The sequence below is a fragment of the Calonectris borealis genome, chromosome 1 (assembly GCF_964195595.1).
Source record: "Calonectris borealis chromosome 1, bCalBor7.hap1.2, whole genome shotgun sequence".
Taxonomy (NCBI): Eukaryota; Metazoa; Chordata; class Aves; order Procellariiformes; family Procellariidae; genus Calonectris; species Calonectris borealis.
Window position 1 is genome coordinate 189,167,047 of NC_134312.1, and position 20,981 is coordinate 189,188,027.

A 20,981-nucleotide genomic window follows, 5' to 3' on the forward strand; every position below is an offset into this window, starting at 1 on the left:
TTGGTCCCCATCTGCAGTCAGATGATGGGTCCCTGTCTCCCACGTCCTCCCAAGACTGGGGCTGCACTGTGAAAGAGAAAAGCCACCACAATCCTCTCCCTGTTCCCCTCCATCATGGCATATATCCCTCTGAGACAGAGAGAGCCTGGCAAGAAGTCACTTACCCCCAGCTGGTGCTACTTCCAAGAGGCAGGAGGGTACCAACATGCCTGGTCTCAGCCAGAAACTAGTAATATACCACTCACATTGATTTCTTGTATCAGATATGATTGACAGCTTGTACAGTAATAGGAAACACAAGGTTGAGAGCTTAGAGATGTCTCACTTTGCTATTTCCACCTTGTCTTCTCAGGGACAGAAGAACCTTCCAGTTCTTGGTGGATTAATGTTCACGATCTCATCAAGAACCTAAGAACCTGATCTGCCACAGGAGTATGAGTGCTTCCCATATGGAGGAAGCATGACCTTCACCATGGGTGAAAGATCCATCAGAAGTCGGGATGAAAGAAGGACCTGGGGAAGACTTAAATCCAAAGGGGATCTCATGAAGACGTCAAAGAAGGGTTGAATACTAGCATATTTAATCAGTCTCAGAATGCAAAGTGTGAGCTGGGCAAGCAAGCATGGTCAAGTGCAGAGTAAGAAGGAGACATGATCTTAGAATAAATCAGCAAAATGTAGTTTTCTTTTGTTTTCCTAATGTATCTTTATAAACCTGTATGACAGACTTCTCTAGTTTAGGTCCATTAAGTAGCTACTTTTATTTGCTTTAACTAGAACCTGGCTTGACTTTTAGGGGATTTCATTGTTTCCACCAGCGGAGGGACTGGCATTTTGAGGGTGTTCATGCAAAGCCCCTGAGGTCTCTCCCAGGCATTCAAGGGCAGCACTTTACATCTCCACCTGGCTAGATGATCTGCAGGGCTTACCTCTCTGCTCCTGGTATTTGGTGCTCCCACTGCCAGTAAGTACCAGACATTTCTTCAGTACTTGGGTGGTATTCACAGCGAAACCAAGAAGGAGCAAAGGGCCTGCCTGTTAAAGGTACTTAGCTACCCAAATAAGCTGCAGGCACTGGTAGCTTCTGAAATCGGAGAGGCATTAAGCCTAATGCTGAGTCTTTCATATCGTCAGTAGAGACAGGCTCCTTTTAAGCGCAGACTTAGGACAGGGGCCTGACTTGGGAGATCTCAGGCACCTTTGTAAAACCTGGAGTGAGGCTGCTGCTCCCCTTGATCACGCTCAACTTTCCCCTCTGATTATCAAGAGAACCAGACGCTGGCCTCCTGCCACCGAAATTAGCTTTTTATCCCTTCCTCCTCCCAGTATGGCATCTACTTGCCTGTACAGGCAGCTATATGCACTACAGCTCTGTGCAAAAAGCCCTCACATCTTAAAAGCAGACTTTCAAAATCTATAATAAATATATTTTCACTCAATAACTTTTAGGCTCACTCCAGTATTAACTCCAGCATAAGCAAGAGACGATCTACCCATAGCACAGCTTTCCTTTATGTGTTTCAAACATAAGCAAGAGACAATCTACCCATAGCACAGCTTTGCTTTATGTGTTTCAAACATATGTGGAGTTGCAATAGCACTGGTTTTCCTTAAAACAAATGATTGTCATTTCTTCTAAAATTTATTCTTTTCATTTAGTTCCTTTTTCTAGAGGCGGGTGGATATTCCTTCTCCTCACCACTTCCATGGGAAGGTGAATAGCTCCCTCAAGTGCCCCATTCAGTCCTTCACCTGACGGAAAAGTAGAGTGGACACCTCCCTTGGGAAGCCCTCTGTCTGTTCTGCAATTCAAACGGCTCCTTATGATCCAGCAGCTGGAATATGAATAAAAAACATAGCCCAGGAGAGCAATTACCATCCAAGCTGCAGCCTTTCCCTCCCTCTTGTTTAACTGCAATAAAAATGGGCAAAATGCTCATCCAAAAACCTGGAAGGTTGGAGAAGAAGAGTAGGTCTCTCTAAGTAGGCAAAAAAACCCTTAAGAATATATTTTAAATAATTGTTTCATTGCAAGTAATTTTTCTGTGTCTCATTTTGGAAGCTTTCATTCTGTGAAAAGTGACATTACAGACATCAGTGGTGTCAGAATCCCACATTTCAAGGTAACTTTTCTTGGTCCAGCAGGAAATACTGGTAAAACAGATATGAAAAATAATAAATACAGCTAAAAAAAAAGCCACTTGTCTCACTGGAAAAGTATTCTTTATTTCAAACTGAATTTACCAGCATGCCAACAACTCTTTGTCACAAAGACTTCTTTCACTCAACAAACCTAGAGGTTGCTCAGGGCCATGTCCTGGCAGGTTTTGAATGCTTCCAAGGCTGGAGACTCCACAACCTCTCTGGGCAGCTTGTGCCAGTGTTTGACCACCCTCACAGTAGAAAAGTCCTATGTTTAAACAGAATTTGCTGTGTTTCAGTTTGCGCCCACTGCCTCTTGTCCTGTGCCTAGGCACCAATGAGAAGAGCCTGGCTCCATCTTCTTTACTCCTCCCATCAGGCATTCATCCACATGGGTAAGATCCCCTGAGCCTTCTCTTCTCCAGGATGAACAGTCCCAGCTCTCTAAGCCTTTCCTTAAACGAGAGGTGCTCCAGCCCCTTCATCATCTTCATGACCCTGCACTGGACTCACTATAGTAAGCCCACGTCTCTTGTACTGGGGAGCCCAGCACTGGATCCAGCACTCCAGATGTGCCTCACCAGTGCTGAATGGAGGGGAAGGATCAGCTCCCTCGACCTGCTGCTGACCTTCTGCCTAAGGCAGCCCAGGAGGCTGTTGGTCTTTGCTGCAAGGGCACATTGCTAGCTCACGGCCCGTTTGTTCTCTAACGGGAGCCCCAGAGCCTTTTCTGCAGAGCTGCTTTCCAAGTCAGTCTTCCCCCAGTGTGTACTGGTGAATGGGGCTGTTCCTCCCCAGGTGCAGGACTTCGCATTTCGCATCGCTGAACTTCATGAGGTTCCTGTCAGCCCGTTTCTCCAGCTTGTAGAGATCCCTCTGGATGGCAGCACAACCATCTCATTTAACAACTGCTCCTCCCGGTTTTGTGTCACCAGCCATCTTGCCAAGGGTTACTCTGCCACCCAGGTCTTTAACAAAGATGTTAAACAGTATTGGCCTCAGTATGGACCCCTTGGGTACAGCACTAGTGACTGGCCTCCAGCTGGACTTTGTGCCGCTGATCACAATCCCTTGTGCCCGGCTGTTCAGCCAGTTTTGAATCCACCTCACTATCCACTTACCTAGCCTGCACTTCATCCCCTCCTCTACGAGGATGTTACGGGAGACAACGTCGAAAGCCTTGCTAAAGTCGAGATAAACAACACGCACGGCTCTCCCCTTGTTCGCTGAGCTAGTCGTTTCGCCGTTTCATTGCAGAAGGCAACGTTTGGTCAGGCATGATTTCTCAACCACGTCCCCTCCATTTTGGGAGGTAAGAGGGTATAAGAGCATGGGCACAGGCAATCCCACGCCCGTCAGCCTCCGAGCCAGAGAGAGGGCCCACGCGCATTTCATTGACTGGTGCGTACGTGGCCACAGAGGTTTGTGTGTGCTGCAGGGGAGTTTTCCTGGAGCAGGCATAGATGTGTGCTGCATTCGAGTGCTGTTTAAATACTGCAAACAAGGGGGCAAGAAATGTCTCTGCTTTTTCAATTGCTGCCTAGCAGCTGCATGGACTTGGGGCATTTGGTTTATTCTCAGTATCATTCCCAAAGATAGTCCATTTGCTCAGCACGTGCATGTGAACGTCTCTATGCATGAGACATGTATAATATCAAGAAAGGACAGTTGCTGACAAAAATCTGACTCTGGAATGTGACCAGAAGCTCAGTCTTGAATTCAGTCAAGGTTTCAGCTATTTAAACAAGACAAAAAGATACAAAGAAGGCAGCAAGTGTCAAAACTTTACTGCTTCTGGCCTTAATCAGTTTGAACACTTCTATTTGATAACTGATTAAAAATTCATCTGGGCAGCGTTGTGTTTTGAGTCACTCAGAATCATCTCATCTCAACTCTAGTCTTGGGGCCAGAAACTCTCTCTTTGCAGCCTGCTCCATTCCTTGGAGTAGGATGAACTTCTAATTCCTGAAGGTGCCCAGGAGCCCAACGCTGCTCGGCCGCTTCACCCTGGCCTGCAGGGCGTGCGGGACCTTCGTGTGCAGGAGGGGTGGGACCCCGGCATGCAGGACCTGCAGGACGGAGGCCTTCCCAGCAGGCTGGTCCTGCAGACAGGAGTGGTTCGATGGCACAGAGCTCCTACAAGATGCAGGCTGGGACTGTCAAAACTGTTCTCTGCAGCCTGGTCTCTATCTGCCAAATACTTCATTAACTTTCCAGGCTGCATGCAGACAAAAAGCGAAACAGTTCTACTTATTCCAGGGAACCATTGCCATACCCTTGGTGTTAGCTCACGCTTGGGGCAGGAGGTATCGCCTGAAGCCGCTAGAAAGATCCAGACTTGGCCGGCTCCCTACTAACCAGCCATCATCAAGTCCTGCATCCCCTGCCCCTCTTGAAATGGGTAAAATTCCTCAGAATGGTCAAATATGGACTTGTCCAAATTAAAAGAGGACATGAAAAGGTGGTGAAGGCAGAGGAAAATGCATTCTGAAAATAGGTAAGAGCCTCAAATAAAGTTGTGTCTGTGTATTAATCTAATGGGTGAGGTAATCATAAGGTACTTCTGAAAGTTAAACACAAAGTCTCACCGCTCCAGGAGGTTTGGGCTGATTTAACTCCCTCAGTGTGCATGTCAACCGATGAGAATCCTTAAATGCGGAAAACTGCAGATCTGGTATGAGAGGCTGCGCTAACACTGATAATACTGATGAAGTTGTGTAATTGCAGGGACTAGTAAAACCAGGATACTGCTAACCGATTTGCACTTTTCAGAGCAATGTAAATGGGTAGGCATGTAGGAAGCCACGTTAGCCTGTGTGAAGTATGCGAATTAACGAGACAGCAAATGGATAATACAGGGCAATGCAATATAGACTGTATAAAAAGGGAGGCAAACCTCTCAGCTTTTGGACTGTTAGCTGATAGAAAATAATGTCGTGTTCTCTTTGGCCCTGCTCTTCCTTGCGTGCAACATGCCCATGCTCTGCTGCCAGACGCAGTACTTGAACGAGGGAAACCTGAGCCCAGCAGCCGAGCTGTCCGGAGGGATACGTGGCCAGAGAGAGCTGAGGGCAGAGGCAGAGTGCTAGGGCAGGGCCAGCTGCCCTCTGAGAAGGTCACAGCTTCCCACAGTGAAGGACAGCAGAGCAACGCGAGCTGGGAAAGCAGGAAAGACTTCAGTAAAACATTTGGATCATGGAACCCAAATACAATGCAGCGAAACCCAAGGGTCATCCAGCTGTAGTTCCAGTCCACTCTCCACCATTTTTTCTGCGTTTTCTTTTTACATCACAATGGTTCGCTCTCCCTTTAAATCCTCTGTAACTAGGGAGTGCAGACTGGGTTTTTAAGAGCAGCAGTCTCAGGGGACTTGAAGGAATTTAATTTCTGCTGTCAAAGAGGCTGAAAATTTGAGGGAGGCAATGGGCTTTCCTGCCGCTAGGAACAAGGAAGTATTTTCGAACAAGGAGGGATGCGCTTCAGGGGAGAAGCGAGATCTAATGTGTGTCTGCTCTGCTAAACCAAATCAAGCTGAGGACCCCTTATTGGCCACCCTGATCACTTTTTAGATCACTGCCTTTCTGTTTTGAACTGCTCTAACCAGCTTTCTCCAAAACATTTCTGCCTGGAGGAAGGTAGCCCAAAGAAGGGTCAATGCAAACCTATCCCTGACTTTTAATTATGAGCATAGACATAACCATGGAGACCAAGCTGTCTTCAGCGACGCCAGTCCTGGAAAACAAAGCTAGTCCAGGATGCAATAAATGCAGTTTCATCAGGAGGCTTCTCAGGCACCTCTCAGCCCCAGGAGCGTGAAGATGCACCTGTGCTACAGGCTTCGTCTGGAGGATGGGGACAAATCCATCTCCAGAGCTAAGAACATTCCCCCATCCCATAAAGAAGGGAGCTAAGGAACGGTGGGGGATTGCCTGACCACCACCAGCAAGGAAACAGTTCCTCACCGCAGTTAAACACAGAAGAACAGGACTGAAGGGAATTTGGTGAGGTCTAACCCACCTCCCCTCTACCCTGTTCCTAAAGGCCTCTGCAGAGAAGACCCAGCAGGGTCCCAGCCTGTCCCTGTGCTTTGCAGTCTTTACCATGAAAAGCTCTTCCTAGCATCTCACCAGAACCAGAGAGGTTACTGTTCAAGCCTGGTGCTCCTCATGCTATCTGCCAGAAACACGGAGAACAGATTATTCCTTAACCCTCTTTCTAATAGCCTTTTGTAAACTTTGTTTGCCCTCAGCCATCTCTTCTCTAACCTAAACAGCTCCAGTGCTTTTCTCTTTCTCCTCCAAGGTCAGGTTTTCCAGACCTTGGATCACTCATGCTGGCCTCCTTTTCACTTTCTCCAACTGAGCTACATCTTTCCAGATATACTGAATATTGCCTACGTTACTCCATTGAAGATATCGAGTAGAGCAATCCTTCTCTCTATTGATCCCTTTAAAATGTATTCATTTTCCGCAATAATACACCTTAGCTATCTTCCTTTCCTCCTTTTCTGCAACTGCTGTCTGGCCACTGGTTCCCTGGTGTTTGTTACCACAGTCCAGGTGAAACACCTCATGTTTTCCCTCTCACGTTTCACCCTATAAATTAATTTTGAATTTTGTTCTTGTCTTCAAGTGCACATGCAGCCTCTCCTAGCTCTACGCCATTGTCCTGGTTTCGGCTGGGATAGGGTTAAATTTCTTCCTAGTGCTGTGTTTTGGATTTAGTACGAGAAGAATGTTGATAACACACTGATGTTTTCAGTTGTTGCTAAGTGCCCTCCTAGTCCAAGGACAGCTCCCGTGCCTACTGACTGAGCTAGGTACACAAGATGGGAGGGAACATAATCAGGACAGCCAGCCCAGCTGGCCAATGGGGTATTCCATACCATGTGACATCATGCTCAGTATATGAAGGGTAGGCGTGATCCAGGAAGTACCGATCGCTACTTGGTTATCGGTCAGCGCGGGTGGTGAGCAATTGCATTGTGCATCACTCATTTTGTATATTCTATCATTATTTATTATCATTATTTTCCCTTTTCTGTTCTATTAAACTGTCTTTATCTCAACCCACGAGTTTTTCTCACTCTTACCCTTCCGATTCTCTCCCCGTCCCGCTGGGGGGGCGGGGGGAGTGAGCGAGCGGCTGCGTGGTATTTTGGCTGCCTGCCAGGTTAAACCACGACAGCCATCTATACATTTTATGTTCTCCCATCACAAATGCTGTTAAGGAAAACACCAGCTAAAGTCAGACCCAGGACAGACCACAGCACAATCTCGCTCCCTGGGTCCTTCCACGCTGCAGCGAACCGCTGTTCCCTGACTGTGGGCCTGCCCAGCTGCTAACGGTCTCATCAAACCAAGCTCTCCAGCTTGTGTAGGAAAATATTGCATTGGACAGCGCCAGAAGCCTCACAAAACTTGAGCAACGTGACATCTACACCTTCCCTTTTATCTACAAGTCCTATTACTCCACTACGGAAGGAAATTGGATGGTTTGATGCAAGTCACCCAAGGTGCTTATTGTCCAGCATGTTTCGCTGTGTTACATTCACAAGCCATTAAGGCAGATCCAGGCTTCCCCTGAGCTGGGAGAGCATTTGTTTAATGGCACTGCCTCACAAGGCCCTGGTCCGATGGAGGTAGCAGCTCTTCAATGGGATGTCTTCGGTAAAGAGGATACACATCACGACTACTTGGAGCAGTTACCCACCAGCAAGGGAGGCCAGATGGGTTGAGACAGCGCTTCAGAATCAAAGGCGAGTGAGATGGTTTAACTTCACTTTTAAGAAAGGACAAGGAGGACATTGATAAACAAACAGAGGACGGCTGGGAGATGCCTTGGCTTGCGAAGATGAGCGTTAAATATGAAAGAAAAGGCATCTGCAATGAAAAGTGAGGAGAGCAGAAATAGCTAAAAGGAAGGGGCTGGGAAGAAGGCACCTTGTTCCTACTATTGTCCCCATCTCTCTGTGGGATATGTATTTTTTCCTCCCTCTTTATTCCAGTTGAACTGGGAAGAACTGGGCAGGAACTGTATTCTCACCTTGGTTAAGTAATGTTATAGTTAAGTAATACAGAGCCCTGATTGCAACTAGGACACCCAAGCAACTTCAATACGAAGATACCAAAGAAATTAGTATGTGATGATGAGGTCAAGCATATGAAAAAGGAAAGAGAAAACACTCCTTGACACCACACCATCTAGGTTTGCAAAACTCAGGCACACCCTGAGATGGGCAGGTCATGTTCAAGTGTGGGTCAGTTGCTATAAAAGTAAGCAATTCAGATCTCAATGGCCCTGTCGGTGCTAAATCCTAGGTCAGGGGAGTTAGGTGATCGTTTCCCCTTGGAACATTCAGCCTATGACTTCAAAACAAATAGGCGGCACTTGTGTCTAGCAGCTTAGCCATTTACAAAAAGCTAGGTAGGAAACAAGCATCTTTCTCTTGACCTGAGGATCACTCCAGCAACCATTGCAATAGCCTAACACTTTTAAAAAAAAAAACCTAGGAACCTTCACTTTAAGGCATGGCTGTGCAGATTTAGGAGAAAGCATCTTTTAACTTAGGCTTAAATGGCTCTTCACAATATACCTATTCCAAGTGAGCTCTGAAGAAAGAGTCTTTCTGATGGGTAGAGCAACACATTTCAAGCAAGACGTTTCCACAACTACACAAGCATCCACAGCTCGCTCACTATCCCCCTCCCCAGCAGGATATGTATACAAGGATTCCCTAACCAGCAAATGATGTATTGGTTAGGAGAGTGGGGTTATGGCGTTACCTGTACTCGACTCGTCGTATGAAAGCATTGCTTGACAGACAGCTGTGGGGGAAAAACAATCAATCAGCAAAGCAACACAGTGGATGCGTATAGGCAGGCTGCCAAGAAGCAGTGGAGAAGTCAAAGGAAAAGGAAGGAAAAGGACAAGTAAAGGAGAGTAGACAGCTTTAAACACATAGAACATGCAGATAAGCTGCTCTAGACCCAAGGAACTAACACCAGAAAATAGTAATACGTGGTTAAAAAGTCTGGGGTGGGTTTTGTTTATTTTGGGTTTTTTTTGAGGCGGGGGAGGGGATAGAGAGGTTTTTCTTGTTTTCCTTTTTTAAAGAAGGGTAGTATCAAGCTGTCAGGGAGAGCGTCTGACAGAGAGCTGTGTTGTACTGGCACTAGTTTCCTTCCAAGAACACCAAGGACAGGAGCTGCTTTAAATCCATTTTCTTTGCAATGGATTTGCTCCAAGTGCTTTGGTGTTTCAAGGACCCTGTCTGGTAAGAGGTTATGGCTGCAATTGCTCTCGGAGGAAATGAAACAGCAGGTGCCAGACGTAATCACGTCTGATCACTGCAGGCACCAGTCATGGGGCTGCTCCAAACTGGAACAGACCTGCCATGGCAATGACAGGTTGAGGACATGCCGGGGAGACCAGGAGGGTGAAGGGTACATTAGTCTTGTGACAGCAATAAGGGCATCACCCAGTATCCCACAGCTGCAAGTTTCACTGGATTTAGCTTCTTTTCTTCTTTTTTTGTCCTTCTAGTGCGAGGACAATACTGCAAGCTGTTGAGGATCATAAATAGGAACACTGCAGCTTGCTTACCTTTGGGATTATGGTAAATTAAAAGTGAATATAAGGAAAACATGAGAAGCATACTTCCCATTCCCCTGAACAAGTTAGATGCTTAGTTCAGAGAAAAGGGGAAAGCAGCTAGTGAAGACTGAAAATTGCTGCTGAAGATTGCCAGCCAGGAAGCAGCTTTGGGCCTTCCACCATCAGCCAGCTTTGCAAGGACCACGAATGCTGTCCACCTGCTCAGCCACAGTGAGCAGATCCAGCCGAGCCACAAGATCAGCTCACATCCAATACCTGGTATGGCTCTTTTTGGTGAAAAGATTTGATGTTTCCTAGTGCAGGAAAGGTCAAAAGTGTGGAAAAAGATGAGGAACGAGCTTTCTTACTGCTAGCTCATAGGACTGAGGACCCCCAAGTCCTGGTTTTGTCCCTCAGGTATGGTGTTATTTTTCAATGAACTCCATTCTCTCTATAGCCTGAACTTCCCAAGTGCCGAGCACATGGCTCGCTCCCAAAGCTACTGACAGCTCTGCCGACCCAGACCTTCTGCGAGCAGCGCTTAAACGGACAACAAAATTAGCAGTAGCAAAGAGCTGCACAGTGCAACAACGGTACATCACCTCTCTCTCTTAGGCGATGCTCAAAACAAGAGGCAATACTGGCTCTTTCCCCCAGCCAATACATCTTTTCTGTTTAAATGGGCCATGAATAATGAGAATACTTACCATTAATACAGTGTACTTCGTACCACAGTAAACTGATAAACACTGTTCCCAAATTCATATATATTATTCTCTCAATATGTTTATACATACACATGCATAGACACACATGCACATATATAAACATGGACATATATACATAAAAAACTACTGGCATGGTCTCTCTCTCAGAATCTGGGTGAAGTATATAAACAATACAAATAGTAGTTTCATGTTATTTGCAATGAAGTCTTTTATTCAGGCTGTACCCATCCAGACCCCTTCTCATTTCCCTCCACATGCTGCCCCTTGACATTTGCAGAAATCAGCCATCATTGCAAAGGAAAGGACTGGTGAAGATTTCAAGCAGCAGCAGAAGCCAGCACAAGCTACAGCAGGAGACAGAAACTGTAGGAAACAGGAACAACAGATAAGGCCCCTCACAGTGTTTTTGGAGTTCAGTGCAGATGGAGACCAAACAAGATCATTTTAGTCCGGAGCATGATATAAGTTCAGAAGCAAGTGAGGGGTGGGGGGAACCAAACTTACTGAATTTCCCTTAAGGAAACTGAATTACCAGAAATGGTGGAGAGTCTAATACACAGCACCTCAGGTTCTTTCCCTGCACTTTGAATTTCTGCCTTCCCAGAGCCAAGGAGCTAATTACTGCCTGTGAAATAAAAGACAGCATTCCAGAAATTATCTGCCCTGCGGACACAAAAGACCACAACTCTGTATTAGGAATAAACTATCCCCATTGCTGTATATCTATTGCTCAGACAGCATTCCCTCTGTTGACATCTGTAGAGTTTCTTGTATTTTAACACATGAAATTTGGAGTCAGGTAAAAAAAAAAAAAAGAAACCAAAACACTTTGTCAAGAAATCAATTCTCAGTAAGATCCGTCTTTTAGATTTTATTTTTGAGAGCAAAAGTGTTTACTGGCCTCATATCATCCACCACACCTAAGTGACTTTATTCCTCTGTTCCCTGTTCTTCATGGGAAAAAACCCTGCCTGCCTCCTCATTCCCTGCTTATGGGAGTATGTTGCCACCGGTTGTAAATGGAAGAGGAAAAAAACCACAAACCAAGCAATTGAGCACCTGTGTGTATAGGCCCTTCATTAGGTTTCTTGCACTTTAACACACACCTGAAGAAAATCTTTCATTACATTTTAGGGATTGCTTAATTATGACATACCATCTTACAAAACTAATTATTTCAATTGACTAAAAAAAAATGTAGTTTAGTTTACAGGCTGTTTCAGCTATTCACCTCAAATGAAAATAAACGCACCTGATATGCTAAAGCTCACCTGCAGAATAGGAACTCCAGGGTGCAGCCACTGCCAGTTTTGAGTAGTTTTGCCTCAGTTGTGTCTACCTCTGACTAACAATACTCCAAACCCCAAATCGCTGCTGACTGGGACAGTATATTTGAGAGGCACCATTATTGCTTATCCAGATCTAATACTTTTCCCAGGCATCCCCTACTAAGTGAACATTTTACCTGATCCATGCAGTCAGTCCCTGTCGTGTAGAACAGCAGCTCTTGTCTGTAAGAAGTTGTCTACAGATTTTTCATGAGTTTTTTTTTAACTTTGTTAGAAATTTTGCTTTTGGCTATATAGACTAATTTTAGTAAGTTTCCATTCTTACACATCTTTGATTATTGCAACACAGTATGGGTAAGGAAGTGGTTTATAAGGCTTTAAGTAGATCCAGATAGTTCCTACATCAGCTTTGGCCCTTTAAGTTATCAACTACACACCAAATGGATTAGCATTCCTTGGTTGCAACATACTTCGATTTAGGCAAAACAGTCTGAAGAACGATTAAAACATACACGTAATTAAAATGTCCCATAGCACTCTAGCACCTTAATCAAAGCAATCTCCATATGCCTACTTAGTTTCAAGATACTTAACACAAATCAGTCAATCACTAATTCTATTTCTTCATCAGGTGAAATAACAAGAAATAATGTTTTCAGACCCCTATCTTTGGAAAGGGGCATGCCTGCCACCTATATACACTACCTATACATGCCATCCTGGTCACAGTCCTTCATATTACTGTTCACACTCCTCCCATGCCTCCCACCCTATCTGTGACATCATATTCAACCCCTTACACGCTACTGTTTCCAAAGGGAAATTCAATTTTTTCCAGTTAGGAAGTATTTGGACTACAAAGCCGTAAGCATTGTTGAAGTAACTTAAAGCAACTATCTTGCACTCTACGGATTGTTATTTTAGCGTTAAGAGTGATTTGGTACACTCTGAACACTCTGGTCAGGAAATTGTATGCAGCCATCTTCTTAACCCACACCTATTCCTCATCCTGTGTTAAAGGAATACTATGGGCTTTAGAATTACCCTAACGGCAAAACACTGCCTTCTGTCAAGTCTATTACTTGTGAATACGTTACTGAGTCAGTATTTTACATTCCTCTCAGAGATGGAAATGACTTTGCCTTGGCTCCTTCTCCCCTACTCAACTCCATTTAACAGTTCAAACAGGGTATAAGGAAATTCTGGATTAACAGCAGGATCTAGTTTTGCCTCCATCCTAGTCCAGTATTTGTACTAAAAGTACATTTGTCATTTCTGGCAACATCAAGTCACTTTTGTCTTATTGTTCCTCCCTCTGATTTAGAAAGAATTAGGCTGGTATGTTTAGGTATGTTTGGAAAAAAAAAAAAAGACCTCCTTATGAAGAGGAACATTATCATTCCACACAGATTTTAAAAGTAAAAAAATAAGGCTAGAAGCAAACACACATGCTAGAAATGAATTATACTCTCTAAATTATTCAATGCTTAACAAATCTATTCAAACTAGTTATCTCTGCAAATCCTTTCAAAGCCACTGAATAAAAGCAATTCCAAGCATACCCACAAGCCCAATTTAGCATGCTGGATCAACAGCACACAGTACTCAGTTGTGAGAGACCAACTAGGATCAAAAATAATCCAGTTTAAATTCAGAGTGAGTTTAATTTCTGCTGATTTTCTTTAGTACTGCCAAAAAAATATTGAAATACAACATGCTAGTTTAAAGTTTCTTCATTTATCACCTTATCTACCTCAAAACCGTGTATGATTAACTGCAAGTTTCCCCACATTTCATATAATCCTTTTAAGTCCTTAGTTCATGATTATATGATTTCCCATTTTGAAGTCCCACCGTAGACAAGTCTTCATTATTTCCTGATAAAACTACGCTATCATTAGCCAAGAAAATAGCATTTTAAACAAAAAAACCCTGCATAATACAAACAAAAAATGAGTAATAGTAATTTAACATTGTTTGGAAATTAAGTGGTAAATGGATCATCATCCAAGCTCCAAATTCTATGTAATGCCAAAATCAACAGCATTGTAAGGTAAAAAAATTAATGGTTAATTCTAGATTTATTATTAGTAGCAACATTTCCCCAAAAAGCAACATTTTCCTGCCTATTTGTTTGTGTAGAGATCAGTTATGGCCACTTCAGTAAGATGTTATATGCATGATATCTGTCCAAGCTTTTCAACACAGCGTGAGTTCATGTGGTTTTAATCACACAATGCAATTCCAGGAGGAAAAAAATTAACATATGTGCTATTGTAAATTTACTCCTAAAAAGCTTTTAGCCTGCTATCTTAAATTATGGTTTAATCCATGAGTATATGCATTTTATCAAAATGGTGACATATAAAGAAAAAGGCAATAGAAGTTTTGGGAGACTTTTTATTAATGTACAATTTTATTAGCAAGGTACAATAGACATTTTAATTCTCTATGTATTCTGTCTCCTTGAAGTTTGGTAAATGCTTGTTCATATATAAAACTACATGATGCTTTTTTTGTAAGGACCAGAAATTGTGACAATCTAAGTGCTACAGTATATTTTGTAGTGATTAAACACGTTGTCCAGAAGAGTTACCAGCCACTTCAGTGAAGCACTTTAAAAATGTTTCTGATCGAGTTCAAATGCACCTGTTCATAAATAATGATTAGTTTGCTCATTATACTGCTAAGTACAACTGTCTCCAATATAAAATACCGTTTCAATACATTTCTCCACATGGACAACTAGATAATCTAGTCATATTTACTTTTAACCAAGGCTAATACAAATTTACAAGTAAAGTAACTTCAGAATTTATTCAGAATAATTATTTTTCAACCAGAAGCTTTACTTTGGACAACGCAGAAGTATATTGCAAGTGACATTCTGCAGCAGAAGCTGGAGGCTTGAGAACAATAACTAAGAAGGACTAAATATCAGCAATACACGCTTTTACAAGAACTCTGACCATTCTGAATGTTAACATTAAAGATCAGGTACTTCAGCTTGTGCGTCCGTCAAACAATCGAAACCTCCACACAAAAAAAAATGAAAAATATCCCACAGAACACAGTATTTCAGAAAACACGTTAGACATTGGCATGACATTTCTCAGCTCAAATTGGCAACTGAAATTTAACATCCACCTGAGCTTGTTTTGCTAAGCTTACTATTTCAGAAAGTTTCACCACCTGAAAAACAGAAAATAAAGACTTAATTTCAAAACAATCCTAACTTGAGTGAGCTGGACCAATCTTTTTAAACAAAGTAATGCCAGAGAATTATCAGCAAGATCTTAAAGGGCGGGTGGAGGGGTGGGATTACTATTTAGTCTAGTGCTTCTTAATCACTTTTAAATGAAAGATCAGTCAAGTCTTTTAGAAAACATCTCACAGTTATACAATGTCTGGTTCTCATTTACAACCAAGTATCTTGATAAAATGCTGTAAATTTTAAACTTTATATGCCACCTTGTTTTCTTTGGAGGTGTTGGGGTACCCATCACAAGAGATTCTATACATCTAGAAGCTATTTCTCCTCTGAGTTTCTGTTGCAAGCATTTCTGGATCTTATTTTGATACCTTAAGGAGCCTCAACTTCTCTTGCATAATTACTCAAAACCTCTATGAATTATTTCCTACTTAGAATCAAATACTATAACTGAGTAAGTGGTTCTTTAAGAAAAAAAAGGTTCAGAAGTGTAAGTTTCCCCATGATACAAAATCCACTAGATGCCCTCTAATTTTTTGCAGATCAAAAATTTTCACATTCACTGTTGCTACACATTTGTAGTATGTTTTTCTTGTCCACATTACCTAACTTCAAAAGCACCTAAAATACTAGTTAGCTAGGATAATTTACAGACATTTGTTGAATATTTAGGTAGAAAAAAAATACGTTTAACATCACTGATTATAATTACTGCTTCGAATGCTCAGCTTATTACTCTGATCTATCCTCATCCATTTATTTATCCCACTCATGGCATCATCTTACATAAACCTGTTTAAGGAATTACCTATGGGCAACATACAAAACCAACTATAACCCTTCCAAAAAGTGCTTCTACAGATAGAGATAATTTAAGATTACAAAACTAATTTTAACTCCATTTGCACGGCTCCATGATTCAGCTGAGAACTTTAGATTCAGTGGCAGCTTTAGAAGATGCATTACATAGATGCAATATAGCTTAAAGACCATACGTACTGCTAGGGAAGATCTCCATTGACCTAAGCAAAGCTTGATCAGTCTACCAGGACTTAATACTATTCCTTAAAACAGAGGGCCATACTATCAAGCTAAGCAAGTTCTTCCTCCAAGCAATCCACAGCTGCTTCTAAAGCTTCAACCCCAGGAAACAAAGCAAAACAAAACACACACACACAAAAAAAAAAAAATCACAACCAACCTGTCTGAATGTCTGAATATCTAGTTACCTTAGGAGGCAACAGGACGATCAACGATGTTTGGTTTTAATCATGCATACTGAAATATAGTGATCTATCAAAGGAAGTGTTACATTGCATTTTTCAGGTACCTCAATTTAAGTATTTTCTTCCAATTAATAAAGCTAAGCTCTTAGCCATTCCCCTACCAAGGAGAGTGACTGATCTGGTCATTTACCTGTTGTTTTTTTTTAAAACTTATTTTTTAACCTGCTTTTCAAAGGGGGGGAAAAAAAAAGAAAAAAGTCCCAAACACAGAAATTTCTGGGATATAATAGCTTCTGACTCCATAATTCTTCTCCTTACAAAATATGTACTTACTAATTTGTAAAACATTTGCTTCAGGCCCTGATAATAACTGGCACTGTGATTTATCCTAAGCTACCTTTAGTTGATTGAATGGAGTTTCAACTTTTCAGTATTCTGCAACAGATGCTATGTTCTGAAAAGAAGATTCGTAACCAGCTATCTTACCATTTTTGCAGCTTCATCCAAGTCATCACAGGCAAGGATTTTGAGGCCACTAGCTGTTATTAAAGCTTTGGCATCATCAACTCGTGTACCTTAAGAAACAAATAAAATGCCACTCTTATTGAACAGGAGACTACTACTACCAGAGTATTCTCATACTTTCTAGGAAGCCTGTTCCAAAAGTAAGTTAGTGAATAAATCTAGAAAACAACTTTAGTAGTTATAAAACCAGGAAATCTCTTTTTATTAACTTGCCAATCCTCACTATCTAAATTCAAGGTTTGCCTTACTTTTCCATAGTCTTCAGCTTACAGGCAACTTGCTACACAATATATAAGCTCAAGAACATTTATCAATATGGACATAAATATATTTAACATGTACTGAAGCACACTCACCTTGCAACCGTACCACAATAGGTATTTTTAGGTCCAAATCCTTTACTGCCATAACGATGCCTTGTGCTATCACATCACATCGCATAATGCCACCAAAAATATTTACCAGAATAGCCAGTACCTACAGAATCAATGACAGTATTCACGTTAAAAACAGCCAAAGGCACATCAGATAAAAGCACCACTCAAGCCTTTCAGCCTAAGGAAAATTCAAGCTCTGTAAGCGTAATAAGGGACTCTGCGAAAGACGGAATATTTCTGTTCTAGAGAACATCAGCAACAAAAGTACAGTTCTATAAAGTCACATACAGCAGAACAGTTACTTCAGGAAAACCTTATTGCAAAAATGCCTGTCCCAGGAAACTTCCACATTGTCCTTCAATCCAGCACGAGTTGCAAGCAATAGCCATTTCTCTTACTCAGTGTGTATTCTGTTTAGCTACTTTAAAAGACACACACCCATTTTCTGTACAAAGCCAACGCTGTACCTTACTTCAGAATATTCTGAGCATGATTAATAAAGAGAGCTGTTTGATTTTCTTCAAGCAAATCAAACAGATGAAACTTCAGTAAAGTCATTTAACAACTTAATTTGTCAACTGTTTATCTTTCCATTTCTAACATTACTCCATCAGAGGTACCCCCCACACTAGGATTTCTACATACTGAAAAAGCCTTCCTAAGAATATAGAAAATTTACTAAACTCATACAGAAGACACTGTTTATACAGTTTACTTACAAGTTAGCATGCTTGGAAGTAAGCTATCTGAAATGTATTCTATTCAGGAGGGCTAAGCCTGAGGTTAAGGGAAAGTCTTTTCCTACTCAAGTGGTGGAAAGGAGGGGTAAAAAGATCACGGTCAATCGTGAAAGCTGGAATAAAGTAGGAGCTAAAATGGGCAGACAGCCTTGGACGACAGAATAAACATAACAAGACAAAACATTAATGTGCAACTGGTTAATAAACAGTAGCTTGGTTCTCATTATCTTGCAATTAGACTATCTCATCTGTGTGACATCATTCTTGCTCCTGCTACTAGTGGGTAGAAGCAAGTTAGACTAGCACCCCAGAAGGCTGTTCCAAATAAACCCTGAACTGAACCCAGAGCACCAGCCAGAGTGCAGTCCATGACCCCAATGGGCTGTACCGCTGTTTGACTTTCAGCGCCAGGAATCCCAGCTACAGTCACCATTGTTTGCCAAAACAGCGAGCAGCTGAAGGAGGGCAGAAAGGGAAAGATATATTAAGAAGACTGTTTGGACACCCTCTGTTCATGATCAGCAGAGAACTGCCATTGCAAGAACTTGTCCCAAATCAACAACCCTCAGATTCTTCCTTGTTTTTTCTCCTCTTCTCTCTGCAATTCAGGTGCTCTGTGCCTGTGTCCCTCACTTTTCCCTCAGTTTGCTGAAGGAACGTGAAAAAAGAACAAGTCTTATGAGGAGCGGCTGAGGAAACCAGAGTTGTTTAGCCTGGAGAAGAGGAGACTCAGGGGAGACCTTATCGCTCTCTACAATTACCTGAAAGGAGGTTGTAGCGAGATGGGGGTCGGTCTCTTCTCCCAAGTAACAAGCAATAGGACAAGAAGAAATGGCCTCAAGTTGCACCAGGGGAGGTTTAGATTGGATATTAGGAAAAATTTCTTCACCAAAAGGGTTATCAAGCCTTGGAACAGGCTGCCCAGGGAAGTGGTAGAGTCACCATCCCTGGAGGTATTTAAATACTTTCAAAAGGCGTGTAGATGTGGTGCTTAGGGACATGTTTTAGTGGTGGACTTGGCAGTGCTAGGTTTATGGTTGGACTCTATGATCTTAAAGGTCTTTTCCAACCTAAACGATTCTATGTTTCTATAACATTCTCGGATGGCGTGTCAGACCCTGCATTTGTTAACAAAAATCTTTCCAATGTGGAAGAGACTAAGCTCCTGTGTAACATCACTTACTGTACGTTTCTGACCCTTTCCAAAGATGAGCAAGCGGTGTATGAAATTCTAGTGCAAAAGCAGCATACCGTTACCAGGTCCTGCAAGTCACTTCCACCTTTTTGGGTTACCTCTTTTTCGTATTTTTCTTTCTTTTTAAAAAGTCCCAAACTGCCATTGAATTCCAACTGGGATTAGCATCTCTATATAGACCATCAATCTAGTCCTCGCGTTGTCCTTCTGGGATGATACAGCTCTTCCTCTAGTTTCAACCAATTTATTATTTTAATAATATTCAAACACTTCTGATAAACTTTCAATAGGACAAAACATTAATGCCCTTCCAAGCCCATTCAAAGTTATTTTATCTTACATTACATATAATCAGTTGTTTGTGCACATTCATCTCTGCAACTCCATGCACAAAACAGACCCAGCTGCAAAACAGGCCCAAAAGAAAAAAAAAAAAAAAGAAATGGAAATGGAAACCCATCTGAACACTGGTTTCTGTTTAAACAGCAGGCGGGGGAAGTTCCTGACTCAAAGATTTCTGGAAAGATTCAAATACAGCTGTAACTTCAATCAGAGGACACAAAACTGCCTACTCAGTACACAGCCAAAGAACCTATTTTTAAAAAAGGGAAAAAGAATTCAACAGGTTTTCAGGCTTTCTTCATTTGTACCAAGATTAAACTAACATCTCCATTTTCTTCCCTTTTTAATTCTATGCTTATAAAAACATTTTTTCTGGAGAATATACACTAAGCGTTGCCTTTCAAATCATAGCCTGTTTTACCACTGTTTAGGACCTTGATATGCCAACTCTTCCCTCACCTTTTTATCAGAGGTAATAAGCTTAAAGGCTTCTGTCACTTGCTGCACTGTAGCACCACCACCAACATCAAGGAAGTTTGCTGGAGTTCCGCCGTGAAGTTTAATTATATCCATTGTGGCCATAGCTAAACCAGCACCATTGACTATATGAGAATAAAGATAACATTTAGGAATTCAATTTATAAGTCCATTAAGTCATTTAAAATTCATTAAATAGAACATACCTAAGCAGCCTATGTTTCCATCCAATCCTATGTAGTTGAGATCTGCTTTTGCAGCATCCCTGTCTCTTTGATCTTCCTGTGTCCAATCCTGCATATCAAAGATCTTCTTCTGACGATAGGCTGAATTACTGTCAAAGTTTATCTTTGCATCCATACACATTACTGAAAGGAAAAGAAACCAAATCAATGCTAGAATAATAGCTCAACTGCTACATGAATATGTTAAAGTATGTTAAGTCAAACTTGGCAGCTAGCTCATGCAGTCCAAGTTTTGGTGAAAAGACACACTTAGCATGTAAATACAAGATTATTTACATGCAAATTATGCTTCAGTAATTAGCATAAAATTAATCCCTACAGAAGGTCTTTGCTTTGGGTTTTTTTAATCCCTCTTAGTTTTCTGCTTTTAGATTAAATATAGTGTTTGTGTGTGTGTGTGCATGTATGTAAGCACACAGAAATACAATGAAAAAACATCTGAGTGGGAAGAAAAGGTGTCAGAAGAATACACACAAAAGTAAGTTTCACTTAGATATAGCAGGTGACGTGGAAAACTTAGAGTATTCTTTACATCAGAACTAAGTTTCTGTCTGTACAAATGTAAGACTTCATTTCTACTCCTCACTACAGATGATGTAAAAATGACAAGGCATGAGAAATGGGAGAGACTGCTCCATACTGTTCATTTAAACGGTATTATTTAAAAAAAAACCCAATAACAGTAGAGTAATTGTAAGCTTCGATGAAGAAGTTACATTCATGTTTAAATTTAAAACTGTTGTACCTGAGTTCAAGTACAAATCTTGACCACAGTTTTGTTTTTTGGCGAGAGGGGAATTGGCTGTGATTGAATATTAACTAATTATTGTGCAACTGGATATGCTAAAAACTTGATAAACATCAAGATATCACTTAGACACCTATAGT

The 20,981-nt window shown here is 41.8% G+C and overlaps 1 protein-coding gene across 6 annotated transcripts in view; it reads right to left on the reverse strand.

The window, feature by feature from the left end:
- Nucleotides 1–10,658: 10,658 nt before the first annotated feature.
- The window catches only part of SUCLA2 (succinate-CoA ligase ADP-forming subunit beta), a 30,353-nt gene continuing 20,030 nt past the window's right edge, over nt 10,659–20,981 (reverse strand). The window contains exons 7-12 of one of the 6 annotated variants that reach the window (XR_012671963.1): nt 20,055–20,216; nt 19,831–19,973; nt 17,074–17,194; nt 16,679–16,767; nt 16,168–16,259; nt 14,866–14,947 (exon numbers count right to left, since the gene is read on the reverse strand). Coding sequence is in view for 5 of the 6 variants with exons in the window: in XM_075139593.1 (XP_074995694.1) it covers nt 10,981–11,091; nt 16,679–16,767; nt 17,074–17,194; nt 19,831–19,973; nt 20,055–20,216 (626 nt within the window). In the remaining variant the exon portion in view is untranslated. The other 5 variants (XM_075139593.1, XM_075139594.1, XM_075139589.1 and 2 more) reach the window with 5 other exon arrangements.